General features: G+C 42.0%; 1 protein-coding gene across 1 annotated transcript in view; it reads right to left on the bottom strand.

The window, feature by feature from the left end:
- Window positions 1-21,515, bottom strand: part of LOC139728843 (cGMP-inhibited 3',5'-cyclic phosphodiesterase 3A-like) — a 163,769-nt gene that overhangs the window by 11,797 nt on the left and 130,457 nt on the right. Inside the window, exons 3-12 of the mRNA XM_071639782.1 lie at window positions 21,086-21,161; window positions 16,907-17,574; window positions 16,234-16,377; window positions 15,382-15,493; window positions 14,595-14,714; window positions 8,152-8,342; window positions 6,961-7,164; window positions 3,426-3,587; window positions 2,273-2,444; window positions 994-1,095 (exon numbers count right to left, since the gene is read on the bottom strand). Of these exons, the coding sequence (XP_071495883.1) occupies window positions 994-1,095; window positions 2,273-2,444; window positions 3,426-3,587; window positions 6,961-7,164; window positions 8,152-8,342; window positions 14,595-14,714; window positions 15,382-15,493; window positions 16,234-16,377; window positions 16,907-17,574; window positions 21,086-21,161 (1,951 nt within the window). The remainder of the gene's footprint in view (window positions 1-993; window positions 1,096-2,272; window positions 2,445-3,425; window positions 3,588-6,960; window positions 7,165-8,151; window positions 8,343-14,594; window positions 14,715-15,381; window positions 15,494-16,233; window positions 16,378-16,906; window positions 17,575-21,085; window positions 21,162-21,515) is intronic.

Raw genomic sequence — 21,515 nt, 5'->3', positions numbered from 1 at the left:
CTCTTATGAAATATGAAAGAGCATATAATTCTAAGAGGACTTCAGCATTTATGTGATGAAAATTGGTTTTGAAATGGCTGAGATGTCCAAAACAAAGGGATCCTAATAAAAGGTGGGACCCAACTTTTGTTAGGATACCTTTGTTTTTCTCTGTTTTTGGATGTCTCAGCCATTTCGAAACCAATTTTCATCAAGTAAACTTTGAATTCCTCTTAGAATTGTAGGCTTCTTAACATTTCATGAAGTGGTTTCTAAATATTTCACACAAAGTTAAAAGCTGAATTCTCATCTCAACCAATACTTTACCATCCCTTTAACACATCCGTTCAAAGGGTCTAAAAATTGGCCCTATCTCAACGTTAATGGCCATCTCTTTCATTCCTCCCCCTCCCCTTCCCACACCACAATCTCACTTGGAAAAGCCATTCACAAAAACTTGCCACAATCTTTCCAAATTTCCTGCCCTGATTAACTCTACTTCATCATGTATTACAAAGTGTGCATATTCTAGCACTGAACACAAACTCTTAAACATGGAAAATTCTCAGTCAGAAAAGCAGTCTGCATCTTTTATATGAATAAAATGTCTTTAGAAAAGCTCTTAATCATAATTTTTCAGGAAAAAAACCCATTCTGCTGTGCATTCCTGTTAATTTCTCATTTTATCAAAAAGTTATTCGCAAGTTTATCCATAGACATTGAAGAGAGGAACACTCCTTTGGTTTTCAGGTCGTTGACTAATTATCTCAAGGTTTGTGGTTTGAGGCCCATGCACGAGCACATCCACAGATTTGCACTGACTTCAAAAGTTAAGAAAATGGCAGTTGCCATGGCAATGACCTAAATACTCCCAGCTGACTAGTTATTGGCTGGCTGCCAGTACTGAAACATCAATATCATCATATGACGCAATTCTTGGAAACTGCTGGGCGAACCGAGGCCTACATATATCTAAATTCGTTCACGAAGGTCGCCACCCACTCTGACTCATACCATCATTGGATGTGTCGTCATTGTCGTTGTCGTCATCCTCGTCATCCTCCTGCTCCTTGTCGCTGAAGTTGTTTTCACTCTTAGTCTCCGGCTTGGGTGTTCCTGTAAGCAGTGGAAATGATACCGAGATATAAGGCAAGCTGTTCCCATGAAGTCCCACAGAATACAAAGTCTGCGAGTAGGCTGAAACTTTAATTTCTACAGTTTGAAACTTGTCGTATATGTCAGAGATTCCTTGTCTAATGTAAGCAAGTGCACTATCAGGGAACACTGCGTAATGAGTAACCTTTTTTTTTTCTAAGATATTTGTTCCTGTCCATCAAGTGCGACCTTACACTACAAAAAAGGCAAATTACAACAATTACCTGAAATCATTGAAAACACTACTTGTTCTGACACAGCAGGTTTACAGTGTGTCAAGAGGGTCATCTTTGGATTTGAAGAAGAAATATGAATGGCCTATACAAGAAGGAAGTCAGACCCCCTTTCCCTCACTTAAACTCTCTCTCCTCTCCAGGAAATGATTTCCAAATTTCTTCTCTTTCCCATTCTCGTCTCTCTTTCTTCTCCTACTCAACATTCCCTTTCAATTTGTATTCTTCCTTTCTCTCTTCTTTATTTCCTTCCATCTTTTCATATGTTCTTTCTCTGTCATCTCTTTATTCAGCTGTCTAGCTAGCTATTTCTTCCTATGTCTCTAATTTCAACCATCTTTCTATCACAAAATCACAATTCAAGTCTGGAGTCTTCCTTTCTTCTTTCCTTCTTTCTGTCTTCCCATTTTTTTTTCATTTTTTTTTTCTCTGTCATCTATGTATGCATGTGTGTATGTATGTATCTATATAGCTATGTCTCCATTTATCTGTGATATTACCCATCCCTCTATCCACTTGGACATCCATCCCATGCCAGGCAGTCTACAGTCAGCCTGTCAACTCATTATCCTCCTCCTTGTCTATCTATCTATCTATTCACGCATTTCTGATTTTAACCCTTCCTCTATCCCTTTGGACATTCATCCCATCCCAGACAGTCTAGTCAGCCTGCCCACTCACCGTCCTCCTCTCTATCCATCCATCCATCTATCTATCTCTCTATCTATCTATCTATCTATATTTCCATATATCTCTGCATTTGAACCATTCATCCCATGCCAGACAGTCTGCCTTATTTATCTATCTGTCTATCTATCCATTTATGCATTTCTGATTTTAACCCTCCCTCTATCGCCTTGGACCTTCATCCCCTGCCAGCCAGTCCAGTCTGCCTGTCTACTCACCGTCCTCCTCCTCGTCCAGCCACCTGCCGGGCAGTAGCCCTGCCGAGCCGTACGCGTTGCAGAGCGGCGCCACCAGGTGGTTGATGAAGCCCTCCTGGAGCTTGGCCAGCTGGGGGGCGGCCCGGTCCATGTAGGGGGACACCGGCAGACCCAGCTGCCTCTCCTCATCACCCTGGCAATGGAATGGAAGGAGGTAAGAGAAGGCATCAGATGCATGTCAGGAGAAGAACACATATGCATGCACACACACACACACACATTTTGAAAATCAGTTGCATAAAATGATTGAGTGAATGAGTTACTGTCAAAGACCGTGTATTTAGCAATTCTAATATTTTGTGAATCGGGACTTCATGACAATTTCACAAGTAGTTAAATTAGCGATCGTGAAGGAAAGGAGATATGTGCACATGCAAGTTACATTCATGAGAAGGTAAGAGATAATAATTTTGAGTGGTTTTAAATTGGCAAATAGTACCGAACTCACAAAATATGTGAAAATAAAACCTTGTAAAATATATGACGTATACAGTATTGAGGGTGAAGGAACATAGTTGTGAGAAAGGTTTAAGAGTGTAGCCAATGGAAAGCACATAGTCAGGTTAGGTGTCTGTCTCATTTTTTTTTTTTGGACATACACATTTTTTTTTTGACATACACATTTTTTTTTGTTGCAACACACAAGCAGTGCTGTGGGTTGCGCAGCACACTCACCACACTATCACTGGCAAACCTGACCTCATTGTACAAATTGAATAAAACTTTTACATAGGACGGTGCTATAACTAAATCTCCCACATAGCCTGTGGATATGCACATTATATGCTTTGTGTGTGCAATTTGCACATGATCAAAATTTGGCCCTTGGCATCAAAGTGGGTTTATTTTAGACTCGATTTGTACAATATTTGATATTGGTATGCAGTATACCATTGATAGTGAGCTGACAGAATATGTTTACAAGGTACACTTGTAATGCAAATACCGAACGAAGTACAAGTGAAGCTATGGCAAAATAACTTTGACACACATTCAAGCAAAAAAAAATGACTCTGATGCAAACACACAAATGTAAATTCCTGTACACGTGTGCCTCATGGCCCCATCACACTCTTGACTGTACACTGTTCGTATAACCACCACCACCGCGTACCTGCTCGTAGAACTCCTCCGAGATCCGGTAGGTCCAGTTGCAGTGGAGGTCCTTGACCTTGGTGGGGCCAGAGATGTCCGCCAGCTTGATGCACATCTGGCAGACCAGCAGCCTGTCGCTCTCCGACGCCCAGTTGATGCCCGGCGCATCCACGTCATTCACCTGAAGGGGAGAGGCAGAGAAGGTCAAGGCTTGTTATTAAAGAGATTACTCTTGGGGTTCAAAGGTCATGGGGCACAGCAGATGACACCTGCATGATACCAATGATGGAATCCTTATCAACTTTTAGAACTGGCACTCATTACATGTTTGGATTTAAGAAATGTGAACACTGTTAAGTAAAAGGACACAGAAGGAGCGCTTTACATACAGCATCAGTGCTTCCCACTTTTCATTTGAGAAGTTTAAAATGGGGTGAGATCCTCGACAGATGACATTTATCGAGGCTCTAGTGTTGCTCTTGGCATATCCTCTGTCGCATCAATTCAATGAATGCTTGCTGAAACTCTACGAGCTTACTTAACTTTATTTCTGTCCGGGCATAGTCGAGGTATTCATTTTTAATATAAATGTCACGTCAGGCAACTGCAGTTCTGATGATTAAGATGAGATGGCGGTTTAGCAGGAATAACCACAAGGCTTCAGAATATTGTTCGTGTGTTTTTCTCAAATGTCGCTGATGGTGGCAGGATGAACAAATATTGGCACAGTCATTATCATCGAGTCTCTGTAAAGTTCCTCTTCCACATGGCCGGTGATTTTGAAATTCACTTATCTCCTTCCCCTCGCTCTATCCTTCATCAAAATTGTTGTCTCCGCGTCTCTTTAATCAGGAACTTGTCTGTGCTCTACTATGATGTTGAGAGCTGCCCCGCCCCAAGGTATTCTGCTGACTACTGTCGATGAAAATGACTGTGCCAATATTTGTTCATCCTGCCACCATCAGCTACATTTAGTTGGGGGGGGGGGGGGGAGAAGCCCAAAACATATGAACGTACTGAACCCCTCTGGTTATTCCTGTTAAGGTCGTGCATCCTTACTTTATATACACACACAAGAGACTTAACCCAACACATTCCCCTCGACCCATATGAAAACATCGGTACCTACACATTAGTAATACACTGATGGTGAATTGCTAATGGCAGGACCCTCTACTGGAATGGTATTGTAAGCACTGTAAATGTTATCATGAATACAATTAGACACTACACCATTGACAGAACACTCTTACATAATTATGTTTTCTGTGTGGTGTGCTTATGACTGACAATTAAAGACATCATATGACCCCTCCCCTACCCCATCCCCCTTGAAAAAGTCTGGTGACTGCGCAAATGTTGTTACACCATGTACACTCCATGTATTCATCATAGATTGAGCCTAAAGACATGACATGACCTCTATAAACTTGAAAATATTTCTCTTTTTGTAGGTGAAATCATTTCAACAGGTGTAGCCATTCCTTCCTTGGCCCTCATGTGACCTTTTCCTCAAACAAAGCTACGAACATCCATCTTGCACTCAGCAAGAGCGCCGCAAATTGGAAAATTCCACAGCAGGCATAGCAGCTGATTGTAAAAGGTTGAGGGGGTAGGACACTATATTCCATCATGCTACTGTTCGACCTCCAGAAAAACAACAGATGACATGCTCAAGGAGAATGACTTATGTGTTCTCTTTCTCTCTTGAGGACCGATGGACAATGCATGACCGCACAGCAGTAGTCTGGCCTCACTAGCCTTTGGCAAGCTTTGAGGTGAGGTGCTGTGTCCACTAAGTATGGCCTGTCCTTTGCTCATGGCTAGCCTCAATTCAAGCATTTTTCTCTCTAACATTATTGGTGATAGCTGTAACAAGCCAATAGGGCCTCCCAAAGGTACACTTAATTTCACTGTTTTCCTATCACTTATATTCAAAGACAATATCTATCTCTGATATTTCCCTTCAAACTAGTTCCCTTCTCCTGAAACGTTTCATCATATCATACTTAGACCATGCATTTCATGAAAGAATACCGCTAATCTGTTGTCTCACAAAGCGAGGTAGGCCTTTGCCAGATGAAGGTCAGCAGATTTTCTAGTAGAAATGTCATAATCATTTTCGTGTTTACCTTGCTTGTGAGACAGAAGATTAGCCTTATTCTTTCAGTTACTACCACGATAATGAACATCTTCAATACTAATGCATTTAATATTGCAACAACATGTGCAATATTTCAGCTCTAAAATCGTCTGGGTTTTGTATTGGGAAGTAACATCCATTATTTGAGTATAACCCCTCCCCCCCCCCCATTCCATACACTTTTCTTTAAGCTGTCAGGTTTATGTTTACCTTTAATATCAATTGATAAGTCTGCCATGAAACAAGAAAATACTTCAGTTCTCGAAGGACATGCATAGAAAAGATAAACCACGCCAAATAATAAAGCACTATTTTACGTATAAATTAAAAAAATTTACTTGAAGATCCATCCTGGAACCCTAGTCTTTTGTAATTTAACAGATATTGCCGTCTCACATCAGAAAACAAAATATATGAACAACATCCAAATAAGAAATCTACATAAAAAGAAAAATAGTGCATGTTAGTCTTGATCCAGACTAGCCCACGGCACACATTCATGTGTGCACAAGTCTTGCATTCCCTTTAGCAGCGCCTTGCCGCATTCCTGGCCCAGCAGCTGCGGCCCCAAAGACTAATTCACCTGCAAGGTTTTCTCGTCTTACTGAGGACCCTCGTCTCTTGATATAACCAGGTGTCAGAGGGGGAGAGATAGAGTGGGGGAGGGGAAGGAGGGAGGGAGAAGGGAGGGGGAGGGGGAGGGGGAGGGGGAGGGAGGGGAGAGGTTGACACAGAGAGGGAAGGGGGAGGATGAGGTAGATAAGGCAGATAGAGCAAAACAGACGAATGAAGAGGGTGGGGGGGGGGGTGGAGAGGGGTAAACGGACAGGTGGACAAATACAGGTGGACATTTGGACAGCCATACATAAAGGAAAGAAAACCAGACAGGGTGACCCACGTATAACATTAGGCCTGTATCTAAAAGAGCACAGTGCTATTCTATGCAGGCCAGATACATCAGATACATCAGGCTCTGTTTCAGGACCATCAAGAGAATCGGCCGCTCTCTACTTAATGCACTGCAGTTTTCATAGGGAATGCTATCAATGGGTACGGGGGATATGACATGAATCTGATAAGAATGACAGACAGAAATGCAACGCAAAGTGTCAACATGAGAAAGCTTGAGAGATACGACATATGCAATGACCAATGTTCAGAAGGGTGATAGACATAAGCCTATATTACTTTCCTTGAACACTTGCTCAAATCTTTTGAACTTGGGTGTCAAATATTGCATTTCATACTACAGTATGAACAATGCATCATATATGACATTCATAAAACAGCTAGAAAAATAAAATGGCCTTGTTTTTGCGACAACATCTAGGGTAGGCATACATCTAATCTGGAGCTGTGAAACCATCTGTGCATTTCCTGTGATTGGGTCTCGGCCCACAAGAAAACCAACCTTGGCGTTGAACTCGACCAGGAAGTCAAAGTGCCTCTTGAGGTCGGTGGCGAGGATGAACTCGACGACGAGGAAGCGGAAGCGTTTGAACTCAGCCACGTCCAGCGAGGTGAGGAAGTTGTACTCCGGCTTGGAGAGGAAGAGTGACCACGATGCGGCCGCATGATGGTTCTCCAGAACTGACCGGTCATTGTAGAGGATGGCCTGGTATCAGATTAGGGTTGGGAGAAGTGGGGGTAGACAGATAAGACAGAGTGCATGGCTGTGACTCAGAAATATTTTGGCGATGAAATATTCTCACATTGTTAGTAGATATCCTTTAAATGATGCTAAAATGCATTATATTTTAAAACGCGCCCGAACCTCATGGGACAATCTTGTCTCATCGGATCATGCCTGACATGTCTGACACTGACCTGGTAGTCGATGAATACAAATTAGATTCATCAGACTGCAGTCAGTTACACTTTGGTTGGTGGATAGAAGCAACAAACTTTGCTTCTTATGAGTGACAAATGAGAAAATATCTCTGTGGAATGGGGGTATTAGCTTTAATCCACATTACCACATAATGCCTGCCAATGCAGTCCTTTTGAATAACCATGCCAACACAAGTACGCTGAGTTATACTCTGATTTACTAAATCCCATGAGTTCAGATGTGTTTTGGAACCCAGTGAAACCCAGTAGTAAATTTTACAGGAATGAATAAAGGTAAAAATGAAAAGGCATAAGCTTTTAAAAAGGATTTGGTTGTCCATTGCAGCTGTGTTTTGCTATTGCCACATCCAACCCCCACGTCCGCATACAGCGTCGCCGCCACGCCGGCGTCTCTCACGTCCGCATCCCGCCTACTCAACCCCGCGCATCTCCTGCTTTCTCTCACTCCTGAGGACGGACAGTCAACTGTCTGAAACATTGAGTCCTTTCTAAACTCTTCTATTTTCCTTGGTTCACAGTCCTTTTCAGGACTACACTCACTCCAGAAAGAATACTCTTACTCAATTTCTCACCTCTCATCCGACCTTTCTTTCTATCTTTCTCCTGTCATTCCAACAGTCCTTCTAAAGACTATACATGGTGAACCACAAACCAAGTGTATCTTGCTATGTTTATTGCAGTTCTCAAGGACTCAACAAGTGGATGAAAGCGTGGAGATGGTGAGGTAGAGATTTGGCCACAGTTGTAATACCTGCGGAGCGTTCGTGGCCACCAGGAATGCGTTTGTCCTCGCCGGGTGGTCATAGTCGTGCATGGCCGCCGCCGTGTACAGCGCCATCAGCTCCAGGGCGGGGAGATTGCCGGCGAGGATTCCGTAGCTGGAGTCGGATGAGAGGCTCGCTCGCGGGGTGACAGTCGGTGTGTGGAAACTGTCGGGATCATCTGAGAGCAGAGTCATGCAGGATTGGGGAAAAAAATAAGATGTGTCAAAAAATGGTGCCATCCCTAAGACATGCAGCTTGGACGAAGTAATTTGAAGCATGATGAAAGATACAAATGCATCTCACATACAAACAAAACTCACACACAAATACACACAAACACAAACACAAACTACGGCTCAGTAAGGTGCAGCACATTTCATCTTATACTTTCACTATCACAGGAAGACAACCCTCGTTTAGCTTGATATAGTTGTGCATTGTCTCTCCTTTCCGTTGTGTGTCCTTTTTACAAAATATTCTCACTTACAATTATGATCACTGTTCAAGAGTTTAATGCCAAACAGTTTATTCTACTTTTGCTTTCGCTTGTAAACCTAAGAATACAAAAAAGAAAAACAGCCCAAAAAATGATAAAATTAATGGGCATCTTTCTCTTTCTATAGAAAGGATATAGTACGAGCAACAACTGATTTATATTGTTGTCTGAACAAACGTTCATATGCTACAACGCATTAAAGCAAAACACATACAAACAAACTGAACAATGAAAGCAAGAGATTATTTTAGCAGAGGGGTGAAGATGTGAGGTGTGAGTTTCCTTTAATTTGTCTGCCCTCTGTACAAATGAAATTTGTAAGGCTGCAACTCGCTGCTCTACATTTTTACCCAACATGTTGGAAAAAAAAAGGAACCAGTGGGAATCGAACCTGTCATCTACTGCCATTTCACTTGTGCAGGGGGAAGACAAATTAAAAGAAAACTCATACCTCAAACCAAAAGATGGTGGACAATAATGCATTAAAAAAGAGAGGCTAGTTTTGACATCATCGTACAAAGAATCACGTTGGGACATGTCTTGTGCTTTCTCATTGAGTCATACCATTGTTCTTCTCTCCATATCGTATCTGACAGAGATTTCATAATCTGTTCACGCACGCGCCTTGCCTTGCCCTCCTTTGTGGCGCGCCATGCTGATTGACACCGAGACAGGTGAAAGGGACCGCGAAAAAGAGGCGGCAGCGGCTGTGACTTTGTGTGACAGATCACCTCCAGGTGGAACAGGGGGCAATTTCGTTATTTTTTTCCCCCCTTGATCTTGAAGGAAGGGGTATGATCTGATCCTAAGGAGATTAAAAGTGTGTGTGAGTAGGGGGGGGGGAGCTGGACTTAGTCTTCTTGCCTGTTGACTCTGCTCACATTGTGACAGAATGCTTATTATTCCTATTAAAGAGAACAACTGCGATCACAGGGAGTGCCTCTTCGGGTTGAATCTGCTGTATTCTGACAATCATTGTCTAACACTTGGAAAACAGTCATCTAACATTGACAAAATTTGCCTTTCCCCTTACCTCCACCCCTCCTTTACCCCTTCCCAATGGTAGTCATCACCAACTGAAACATCCTACGAAAATAACCAGGCCCTGTATCAACATACAGTGACCACTCAGTGTTCCTCGGTGTACACACAATCATGCCAGCTACATTACACAGAGAGCATGGGCAGAGTACCTCCCTGTTGGGCATTTCACAGATTTGGTGCTAAAAATTACCATTCCCTTTAACCATATTTGCGGCTGTCTCTTCCGTGAGTCAGTCCCTGTGTCACTACACGTCACTGCCTGCACAGACGCTGTCACCTCTACGGTTTGTCTCGCGCATTGCCGATCTCTCTTTCCCCCCCCCCCCCCCCCCCCCACCTCTTTTTTTTTTTTTTTCACTTTCCTTGGGCCTCTCGGCGGGGTGGTCGTGTGCATGAGGATAAAACGTGTAACTGACAAGTGTTTGCGCAGCTCCGTGCCTGGCAATCATGGACTGCGTGTACAACCAATGAAGCATTTCCTGTAATTGTCGGCGCAAAGGGTGAAAAGCTGTGGGGTGGGGAGGGGGTTGAGATTCAGATGCAGTAACATTAGAAGTCAATAGCAGAAAAAAACAACAACAAACAAACAAACGAATGACCTTACCTCTACATTTCAGCTTTCATGCAAAGGAAATAAGATTTTGTGATGCAGACTGCGAATAGAATGTTATTAGAAGTCCTTGCATTCCCTATTTTGAAGAGCAGGGGCTGGGGATAAACTTTATTTGAAAGCCTCTGTGTAAATGTCAAACAAAGGAACTCTTTATTTTGCCTTTGATATTCTATAGTTTTCTCAGAAATCTCCATTCTTGCTCCACACAAATCACAGATATTCTTTGCCATGATAAACGACATAGATCACTATCACTGCTGGAACATTATTCTTCCTTATTACCACATACACCAAATATAATTAAATATTCATTCCCGTCTACCCCCCCCCCCCCTTTTTTTTCTTTTTTATCATTCTTCATATGTCTGAGATAAATGCAGGGGGACAGAGTTGTCCAAAGCACAAACAAACATTAAGTTCAGGGGGAAACAAAATCTCAAAGTATTGAAATATGATACAAATACTTTTCACTGTATAATCCCCTCCCACCCCCCTTTTGAATATGCATATGCACAATGGCATGCACAATTTGCATATATTTTGATTATGTGATTACATTGGGTACTGTATGTCACAGATCACGATGAACAGGAAATGCCAAATGATGCTCCCCTCCTATCTTTTTGCCGTACGTTTCATTTATATACATCAACTTTGTGTTTGTTTGTTTGTTTTGTTTTGTTTTTGTTTTGTTTTTTGCTGAATGGGTTCAGTAAGAATATCATCTCCAAAGAAATGCTGTGAAATCAGAATCTGCCTGCAAAACATCCTCAGCACTGTAAACTGAGGGAGTGGTTTCAAGAGATGACTAGTGCCGTACCGAAATATCAATATCAAGTGGCAGCCTAAATACGATAACATTTCACGGATATTTGAGAGAAATTCTCAAAATCCAGGGTTCCTACTGTAGCTCTTTTTTTTCTTTGCCATTGCCTTCTGTCAGCTCCATGAGTGTGTGTGTGGGGGGGGGGGGGGGGGGGAAGGAGAGGGCAGGGGTTGACGGGAGGGAAGAATATGTACCCAAAGGAAACTACTGCCAGTCACTTTTCATGTATCTCGTTAATGGCGCAAGTCATATAGCAGTACACATGGGACAGCAATATCCTGCTTTTTTTCTTCTTCTGACCAAATTCTTGCTTTATTCACTCTTTTTTTTTTTTGGGGGGGGGGGTGTTTTTTTTGAGGGGGTGGGGTATTTTGTATTTACTGGAATGAGTAATGATGTCTCTCCCTCCCCCCCCCCCTCTAACTCTCTATATCTATCTCTCTACCCTAAAATCACTATTTCCAGCATGTCTTTCCACATGCATCCATGACTTTGCATTATGCATGATAACCATCACCAATTTGTGTTTGGTTGTTGCTTTTTTTCCCCCTAGTTGACTTGGTAAGTGAATTTATTAGCTTTTCTCATAGCAATAACAAAAAAATAAGGATACTACTTCTATTACTACTGCTACCACTGCTGCTTATTTTCATTATCACTATTCTCATAATTATTTTGATTACGAATTACAACAACAAAAACTACTACTACTTCTTCTACTACTACTACTACTACTACTACTACTACTACTACTACTTTTATTACTAGCAGTAGTTTTAAAAGTTATCATAACAATAATAACAATATCCCTATTATGGTGTTGGGTGCTCATGATCACAGTTTGATGTCCTATTCCCTTACACAAATAGTCAACATAGGTCATTCAGTGACAATTACTCTTCCTACTACCTGTAACTTTTGACCTCTCTAGTCCAACATTTGGTTTAGAAACAGCCCAACAAATACACAACCGTATATCAATCTTATAATAAAACCAGGCTGCCTGATGCCTAAATGCACTACCGAGCAAGCTGAACACAAATCGTTTGATGTCATTATACATATGTACCTACAAATGTATGGCTTCTCCTTGAAGTTTACCTCATAGGAGTCAGACTATAATCTTAATCCCGAAACCCCCCAATCATGGGATTGGATTGCCGGTATCATCACAGCTGGTGAATTGAAAGTCTTGGAAGTTTCATATATCAGTTTACTCCTAACTACACGAGCCTTGCAAATGCAGCTACTTGTATGCTTTCTATTACCTATATAAAGCAGGTAAATTGACTATGCTTAGGAGATGTACCAACAAGAAGTGAACGCAGGGAAAAGCACTTTCTAAGGTTAATGAAGTAAACTTTCGCAAGACCCACAGAATAGCAACATCCCAACATGCACTAATGAATCAACAATGAAGCCAGTAAGGCGAGCCTTGTTTAAGGGTGTCTAGAGAGTGTTAAAACAGGTGCTACTTTGTCTCGGCACTTCAAGACTATATATGCGTGGTATGCCTGGATGTGATGAGATCATGTTTCACAACCGAAACATTCAACGCGTATCCCGGAGGCACCTTCATGGATTAATTCTATTTTGTTCACCAAGCTGTGCTGTTCTCAAGACAATAAAAGAGTCTAGTTGAGGGAGACTACTACCCATAACACTGACTCAATTTTACATGTAGACCTCTCTCCCTCCCCTTCCCCGTCCCCTCCCCTCCCCCCTTCCCCGACCCCACCCTACTTGCTTCATTTCTGCGGTTTTCCTCTCCGTCTTGTAAAACTATATTTTACAGGGGGGTGCAGAGGGGGCATAACTCTGTGAACATTTAAGTTTCCAGGAGGAAAGAATGAGAAAATTGATCTGTTGGGGGATTCGATGTGACTTGCCTCCAATCTGGGCTATTTTTCTCCTTTTTTTCCCCACTTGTTTCTCCCTTGTTTTAACTGCCTGTCTAGACCGGCTGTGCAGACAATGTGTAGTTAAGGATGCCTCACAGTACATACACAGACTAACACACACAAAAATGTATGTTCAGACACCACTGTAGGAGTACATGCCCTTGGTAATGACAACACAGCCACAGTGATGTTTGCAGTATTACATCTTGTACACTGAAAGAGCAGCATACAAAGGCAAAGACCAGTAAAAAGAGTACATCAATCTTTGTTTACCTAAGTGAGGGTTATTACTTAGCAGTGTACCGATAGTCCAGAGTATGGAATAATAACCTTTAATCTTAATTCTATGGTTGCTGCCTAAGTTGCCCACATGTAAAACAGGCTACTTGTACAGACCGTGCTGCATAATAAATGGCATACAAAAGTCATACTGATGCTAAAAGATACAACAAAGAGGTTTATTTGATGATGGGTATGTGCTGATGATGAAGGGAGAACATAAACAGCAACATCAACTTGGAGCAAAAGCAGCGAACGTGTCATCACTGCATTGGGCATGACACTGCTGATGATGACAGTGACATAGATTATGATTATGATGATGATAATGACGATGATAATGACAATGATGATGATGATTATGGTGGTGGTGGTGGTGGTGGTGGTGGTGGTGGTGGTGGTGGTGGTGGTGGTGGTGGTGGTGGTGGTGGTGGTGGTGATGGTGATGGTGATGGTGATGGTGATGGTGATGGTGATGGTGATGGTGATGGTGATGGTGATGGTGATGGTGATGGTGATGGTGATGGTGATGGTGATGGTGATGGTGATGGTGATGGTGATGGTGATGGTGATGGTGATGGTGATGGTGATGGTGATGGTGATGGTGATGGTGATGGTGATGGTGATGGTGATGGTGATGGTGATGGTGATGGTGATGGTGATGGTGATGGTGATGGTGATGGTGATGGTGATGGTGATGGTGATGGTGATTGTATTGGTGATGGTGATGGTGATGATGATGATGATGTTCACAATTATGACACTACTGATGATTATAATGATAACGAAGATTAGGGCAATGATGATGATGATGATGATGGTAACACTAATGATGATTAGAGTGATGATGATAACGGTGACATTGATGAAGATTATAACAATGATGAAGATGGGGTGATGTTGATAATAATGATAATGATGATGATGACAATTATGATGAAGATTAAGGCAATGATAACAATGGCGATGATGCTGTCAATAACGAGTATGAAAACGATTAAAGTGATGATGATAATGGTGATTACATTCATCGTCAAGAGAGGAGCAGGTAGGCAAGGAAGAGAAGATGGAGTAGGATCGAGGAGGAGGGGGAGGAGGACGAAGAAATAGCAGCAGAAGAAGAAGATACAAGGGCGGAAGATGAATATACAAAAGTTATTAGGTTTATATCTAGAAGGGGCTAAGAGTAATGTAGAGAAGCAAAAGATGAAAAAGATGACATGCATTAGATATGGTTGCAGCAATACAGTGGCCACAGCATCTCATCTCACCGTCTTGTCTGCCCATTGGATCCAAGTCTTCCGGACTGACTTGCGTGAATCCCGGGATCTGCTGGGTGGACATGTAGTAGCATCCGTGGAGGACATCTGCAGCATGGATGCGATTGTGATCTGGGGGAGAAGCAGGCAGGAAATTCAAACCATCCATCCTCCAGCTGGTTAGTGGATTCATTTTTTCAGTCCCATGGGTGACATATTTATATACAACGTCTATGGGATTTTAGGATGGAGATCTAACAGAGTTAAAAAATTTTCTTGCCGATGACTATGGAAGATGTGAACACAAATCATCTGCTTCCAGGAATGTATAAATGTGGACAAAATCAATACTTCAAGCCTGTCTTTGCCAAAACCAATACACAACTCAACATTAGCAGTGGCCCAGTGACCCAGGGGCCACCGGAAGCAGATGCTTGGCCACCACTTTTTAAAGAAAAAATATGTGTTGAGCCTTGTGATAGTGGATTAGAATAGCGCTAAGCTGTAAATAAATTGTATGTTTGCAGAGTTCTCCAGAATGGAATATGAATCCATTCCTTCTGGAGTATTCCATAACAGTTTGTTAACCAGTGTCTTCTCCACAAATGGACTTTAATAGTATCAAACAGATGCTTTGTGAAGACTTTTAGCTGTGTAAACAAACAAGTTTACAGACATGAAATTGCCAGCAATTAAATATAGATGTCTATGCCAGCAGTATTGATTACATGTCATTGGCCTTTTGACTAAGATCACTGCATAGCATAATATGCCTGGGAATGACCTACGAAATACTCACAAGGTTTATGCCTGTAGCCGTTTTCTAGTGCTCTGAAGTAGTTCATGAATTCTGGGATTGTGATTCGGAATGTTTCAAAGATGCCAGCATCAGAAAACAATCGGTAAGCAACCTGATGGATGGAAGAAAGAAAGATGTGTGATGAGGTTATTTCTGCTTACTTCATAGGAAGAAACACACTCCTTGAATAGAAGCATCTCATCCATTTTCCTTCATATAGGCAAGAGAATAAAATCTGGCAGTGATTAAGTGTTTCTCAACATTTTGGGTCATATGTTAGGGTTAGAGTTAAGAATGTGTCTGTATTTCATTCATTTCATGTAATGACAACTTGAAAACTGTGAAATCCTCAGGATAAATAAAAGCGCACAAGTCATCACTAAACAAGCTCCACCGACATCATGAGTTTCAAAATTCATGATCCTTGACATCATCATCATCATCGTCATCATTATCATTATCATTATCATTATCATTATTATCATTATTATCATTATCATCATCTTCATCAGCACCAGCACTGTTTTCTTCATCACTATCATCTATTCCATCTCCTCCTCCTCCTCTTCCTCTTCTTCAACGCAATCATTATCATCACCTTATGAGTCATGTCTGCATCATTGCCCTTCTTATCATCCCCGTCTCTTTGTGACCATCTATCCTCACTATCATCAGCAAGAAACCATCAGACAACCACTGTCATCATCACCATCAATGTGTTATCTGAACACTGATGCCTTCTTTCCTCTAAAATCAATGTCATCTATCAACCATCAATACCACCACCACAACATCCCTGGCAACTGATCCGGACCTCGAGGGGGTGCTCATCCCAGCCTATCCCTGACTCACTTGACTGAGTACTTGGTTGTCTGATAGCTCTGATAAGGTGAAGATCGGGTAGTCCCACTCGTCCAGCTGGGACAGGAGCTCCCTGCATTCCTCCTTGACTGGATCCATCTCTTCCAGGTTCACCTCCGTCTCCAAGGCCTCCTCCTGGGCGTGGCACAAATTGAGATGTGAGATGGGGCAGGGGGAGGGGAAGAGTTCTTCAAAGTCTGAGTCTTACTGACTAATAGTATCAGCAATGAGGGCAATTACATACACAAATTACAAAAATACATATGTGTATCTTCTTCTGCAGATGTTCATTGATAAAGTATATGACGAGAAGGTTTCACTGGTCGTTCTGAAATGAACTCAGTGTCATGGACTGCATTGATCTCTGTGGTCATTGAACACTGGCCATGATGGAATCTTAGAACCTTGGAACTGCTGCACCATGAATTGGAATTAAGATTAGATACAGCAATGAGCAAGTCTGTATAAGCATGTATCTTCCTGTGTCTGTACGAGTGGGGTGGGGGGAGCTGGTCTTTTAGATGTAGATTAGTAAAGCCATTGATATTTGCAACCATAAGAATGCTGCCTTAAGAATAAGGTATAAATATGGTCCCATGTCCATGGAAGAAGATGAACTGGGGGGGGGGGGGTGGGATTTGATACAATGTAAGTAGAGGTTCACCTGTTCCTCTTCTCCTTCCTTGATGTCCACATCCTCTGTTGGGATTGTGCGCATCGAACCTTCTTCTATTATTGTGGCGTGTTCACTTATTGTCACGCTGCCCCGCTTCTTGCCACTTCCGCGTGGCTTCAAGGATGACGTCATCGTGGCCGGCTCCGCCATCTTCTCGGCAGTGTTCGTATTGTTATTGTCTGCCGCCATGACGGTGGGGTCGGCTTCCTCCGCTCTTGGCACCGCCTCCTTTGCCGACTCGTCGGGAGTGATGGTCAGCGTGATGGGCTGGTTGGACAGCTCCTCCAGCCTGGTCGCCTCATCTTCGCTGTCATCCGCCGTGTCCAGCGCCTCTCCCATCTCTGCGGACTGTCCGTTTTCAGTGCGGAGCAGTGTCGGGACAGAGCTGCCCCCGAGCGACGCACGCAACGACGACGACCGCAGGACCTTGCCTTCGGGCGGCAGGAGGTTCGGCGAGGGCGACCGCGGACTCAGTCCGCCCGTACCCATGGAGAAGGAGCGTGACTTGAGCGAGCCCTCGCCTCCATCGCGCCGCAGCGAGGGGGCAGGACTGCTCGAGCGACTGTTGCCCGGGCTTGGGGAGGAAGTGAGATCCCGGGAGTGGCGGAAACTTGAGCTGCGGGTTCTGAGCGGTTGAGGTTCTAAGGTTGGCATACCTGAGAATTTCAGCAAAACAAACAAAAAAAAAATTTTAAATTAAAAAAAATAAAGGATGAGCACAATAATATAATTTTATCTTCTTTACAAATCATAAACATACTATAGACATATCTTGCCTTTCATTTTTATTCGCGATTCATCTCCAAAATCTCACAGAGATCAAATGAAAAATGAAGTACATGCACTTGAAACAAATTTCTTCTTTATCCATACTGATATGTTAGATTTTCTTGAAGACAAATTTGTACATACAATAAGGAACTGAAGCTCAGTTCTGTTCAAGGAAATCACAAAGCATCACTGTGCCCTTCAGACACTCAACCAACTAAGTGTACTGTGACATTTCTGAGAGCTGTTAGAGAGGTCATGGGACAGTGTGTCTTTGTTTCTTTGAAGAGTCCATCACAACTGGATGCTCACTGCACATGCATGTCATATTGTGACCGATCACTCCATAGTTTAAAGTAAAACATAACACTGCAAATAATTTAACACCACACCTATGACCAAAATAAAAGAAATGATCTCATCAACAACATGCACTAAGATCAGCACAATTTGTAAATGTGAGGATACGTTTATGGAACAGTCCCAAATGCACTTAACAAATCTAATTTCCTTCCCACATTTGTCAGAAAACCTGGCAAATACAATTTCCTTATTAAGAACAGTTTTAAAAAAAGAAAATGCCCTGTGTTTTTTTAGTCTTATTTTCAAAATATCAGACAAATGTTTACCAGTGACATTTGAAGGAGGAAAAAGAAAAAGAAAATCTCTGGAAAAATCTTGCTTTCCCATCCCTGCTCTAAGTAAACATGTAGTGTGATACAACATTTTCAAACAAATACAGAAAAGCCATGTGGCATCTACATTTATGTTGTACATCCAAAATAGCATGGAAACGGGGTTAGCCTAAGGTGGGAATCACTGCTCATCAGTGACAATATTTTAACCACACAAAACAGTCATGTTGGGAATTCACATTAGAAACAAGAGGGGGAACAGGTTTTTATTATCTATTCTGGTAGAAATGTACAGAACAAAGAGTAGGTGTTTCGTAGAAAAACCCCGGTGCACGACATTGAAACTCCGTCCCATATGACATCACAATGTGCGTAAGAGCAGATTTCTGCCACTAAACGCTGCCCCGTTCTCTGGCGAGTTGCTGTTTACACCCATAAACACAGCATCGTGACGTACGCACTGGCTTTATCCAGCAGGAAATGACATAATTGAGTGCACGGTCGCGGGTAATTGTCGCTGGAAAATCAAGTTAATTCGGCCAATTCCTAATTTTGAGGACATGGGCGGCGATGCTGCGATAGCGCATATCTGGCAAAAACACTGGAAAGTATTGGAAAAGAAAAAAAAAAGTTTAGTGGCCGAGTTTTGAGGGCATGAAACTGATGTTGGGGGGGGGGGGGTCTCTACACCCCAGGAATGTAGTACAACTTCTGAGGACATGACGAAGAAATACCAAGACAGCGCTATGGCATAGAAGTCTTCACGCTTGCATATTCCACTAAGTGTCATCAAAATGCCCATCTGTTTGAAAAGACAAGCCAATTAAAGACACTGAGCATTCTGCACTATTCAGAAAAGAATTGTTGCCAAAGTGTAAGCATATATTTATTCATTTATCTATTTATTCGTAGCTAATGACAACACACAGCATTGGAGCCATTAAGTCTATATGGCCTTGTGGGTGACACACAGCTGTTCTGAGCATTAATTTTATTTTCTCTTATTTCTGGATGGAACAAACATCAAGTTGCCAGTAGACACTGTGTACACATATACACACAAACAAACAAGATTAGAAAACAAGATATAACTCAGACTTCTCAGTGGTATTATTCATGAGCTTCTTGTATCAACTTATTTGAGTCATGAACGGGGAGCTTAGCTAGCAATGGAAAAATATGCCAAAACTGCATCAGCGAAATCAAATAAATAGTAAATCACAGATAAATGTGATCTCATGCAATAGACTCTGTTTTGCAGCTCTCTGTCACGCTATGGAAACAGCGATGTTCCCGAGGCAAAACTTCTGATAAACCTGACTCCATGCCAGCTACCTCGCTCCGCATGAATCATAAGTGTCAATCTTCCCCTTACATATTATCATTTGGACAGCGTCTACAAAGTCGTGAAGGACTTTTTCTTTTTTCTTTTGCTTCTTTCTTGTGCTGAATATATTTACTCATTTTGTCCATATCCCTCTCTTCTGAGCTTTAAATGCAAAGTTCATCCAAATATGTATGGATTGAATGAATGCAGCAATGTTTGTAGAACACACGAGTAAAAGTTTGAGGAAAATTAAACAATCCATTTTAAAGTTATGAATCTTTTAAAGTTTGGTGAAGCCATCCCTGGATGAGAAGACTAGTACAGTTTGTGATGCCACATACAAAGAACGAAAAAAAATATAAAGAAAATTCAGCATGTTTTCACTTTTTCTACCATAATAAGAGCTCTTGACTCGTCTCTTTCAGACAGCAGGGAGAATTATACTACCCTTTTTTATAATAATATATGTTAGTGACAAGTCGAGGGAATGTGCACTTTTCATAAACTAATGACATTTTGTGGAATTCTCTTTATATTTTCCTTTATATCATTCTATATAATTATGTGAAAGTACAAACTGTAGTAGTCTTCTCAGCCAGCGATGGTAGCACTGATTCATAACTTTTGAGTGGATTGCCCAATTTTCCTCAAACTTTCACTGATGTGTTCTCCTAATATTGTTGTATTCACTCATTCCACACATATATTTGGGTGAATTTGATCTTTAAGCTGAATACTCTGATAATGTGAATATCTATCATTCCTAGCAGCATATTCTGTTCTGCTGTCTTTCAAAAATTGAAAGTGTTGAAATAGAGACATTACGTGACAAAGAAAAGAGGGAAAGAGAGAGAAAATAGGAAAAGGGAAACGTTCCTCTCTATTTCTTTCTGTTACAGGAGGCAACCAAATAATACAGGTCCTGTGGGGAAGTATACACAGCAGCAAAATCAGATTGCTTTATTTGAGGATCAGTCTGAAAAACAAGGGGACTCAGGTTTCCCCAGGAATTAAATTATCTCATGGCGATGACGCCATCCAACTCCACAAGATGGCAAGGACAACCTTTGGGCACGTTCTGCTTCCCGAGCACAGAGAGAGGGAGAGCTTGAGCTGTATCACACAAGGTGTCCTGATTTCCTTTTTCCTTTGCACTAGCTAGTATAGCCACCTACAAAATCAAAAGTGATCCCATATCATAGCTCCAAGGCAGCTTTCTCTACGTAAATTTACCTCAAAGGGAAGTTTTACGAATGCAAAACAAGAAGACAATGTTTTTTCAGCAGATGCGGTGAACGGGTCCTAGAGAAGTTGGGATGGTTTGAATGCTGGTAGAACTGTTTGCACTCATATTTTTCTCGAGATGTCCACATATTTGAATTTGTGTCAAGATCCCCAGATTCCCTGACACGTGGCAGCAATATTGCATCAACTCACCTGTAGCTGAAGTTGTGGTAGTCCATGTTGTCGACATGCGCCGTATCAAACTTGGAGGCAGGCTCCTTCGTAACCTCTGTGGGGAGGCAAAGGAGGGAATGGGACTCATCATTAAATTTACCCTAAAAAATGATTGCTTAGAAAGACCAAGGGTGCGTTTATCTAAAAGTTTTCTGAGGCAGAATCACGATCCTTTTACATATTTAGAAATGCTGATCTAAAACAGCATTCAAAGGGTGATTTGAAACGCATTTGAGACCATGATCACCTTTCTATGAGTAGATAAATGCAATGCCATTTTGAAATAAGCGTCACATCTTCGAGCTGCCGAGGTCAACTTCCATGCAGCATACACCCCGCAGGTTACAACATGGGCCTCAATTGACCTCTGCTTTCCTGGTCAAATGGCGCAAAGCAGCTGTACCATGAC

This window comes from Diadema antillarum, unplaced genomic scaffold (assembly GCF_040938485.1).
Source record: "Diadema antillarum isolate AM-2024a unplaced genomic scaffold, OU_Dant_1.0 seq00000203_RagTag, whole genome shotgun sequence".
Taxonomy (NCBI): domain Eukaryota; kingdom Metazoa; phylum Echinodermata; class Echinoidea; order Diadematoida; family Diadematidae; genus Diadema; species Diadema antillarum.
This window is presented reverse-complemented; position numbering and strand designations above follow the sequence as displayed.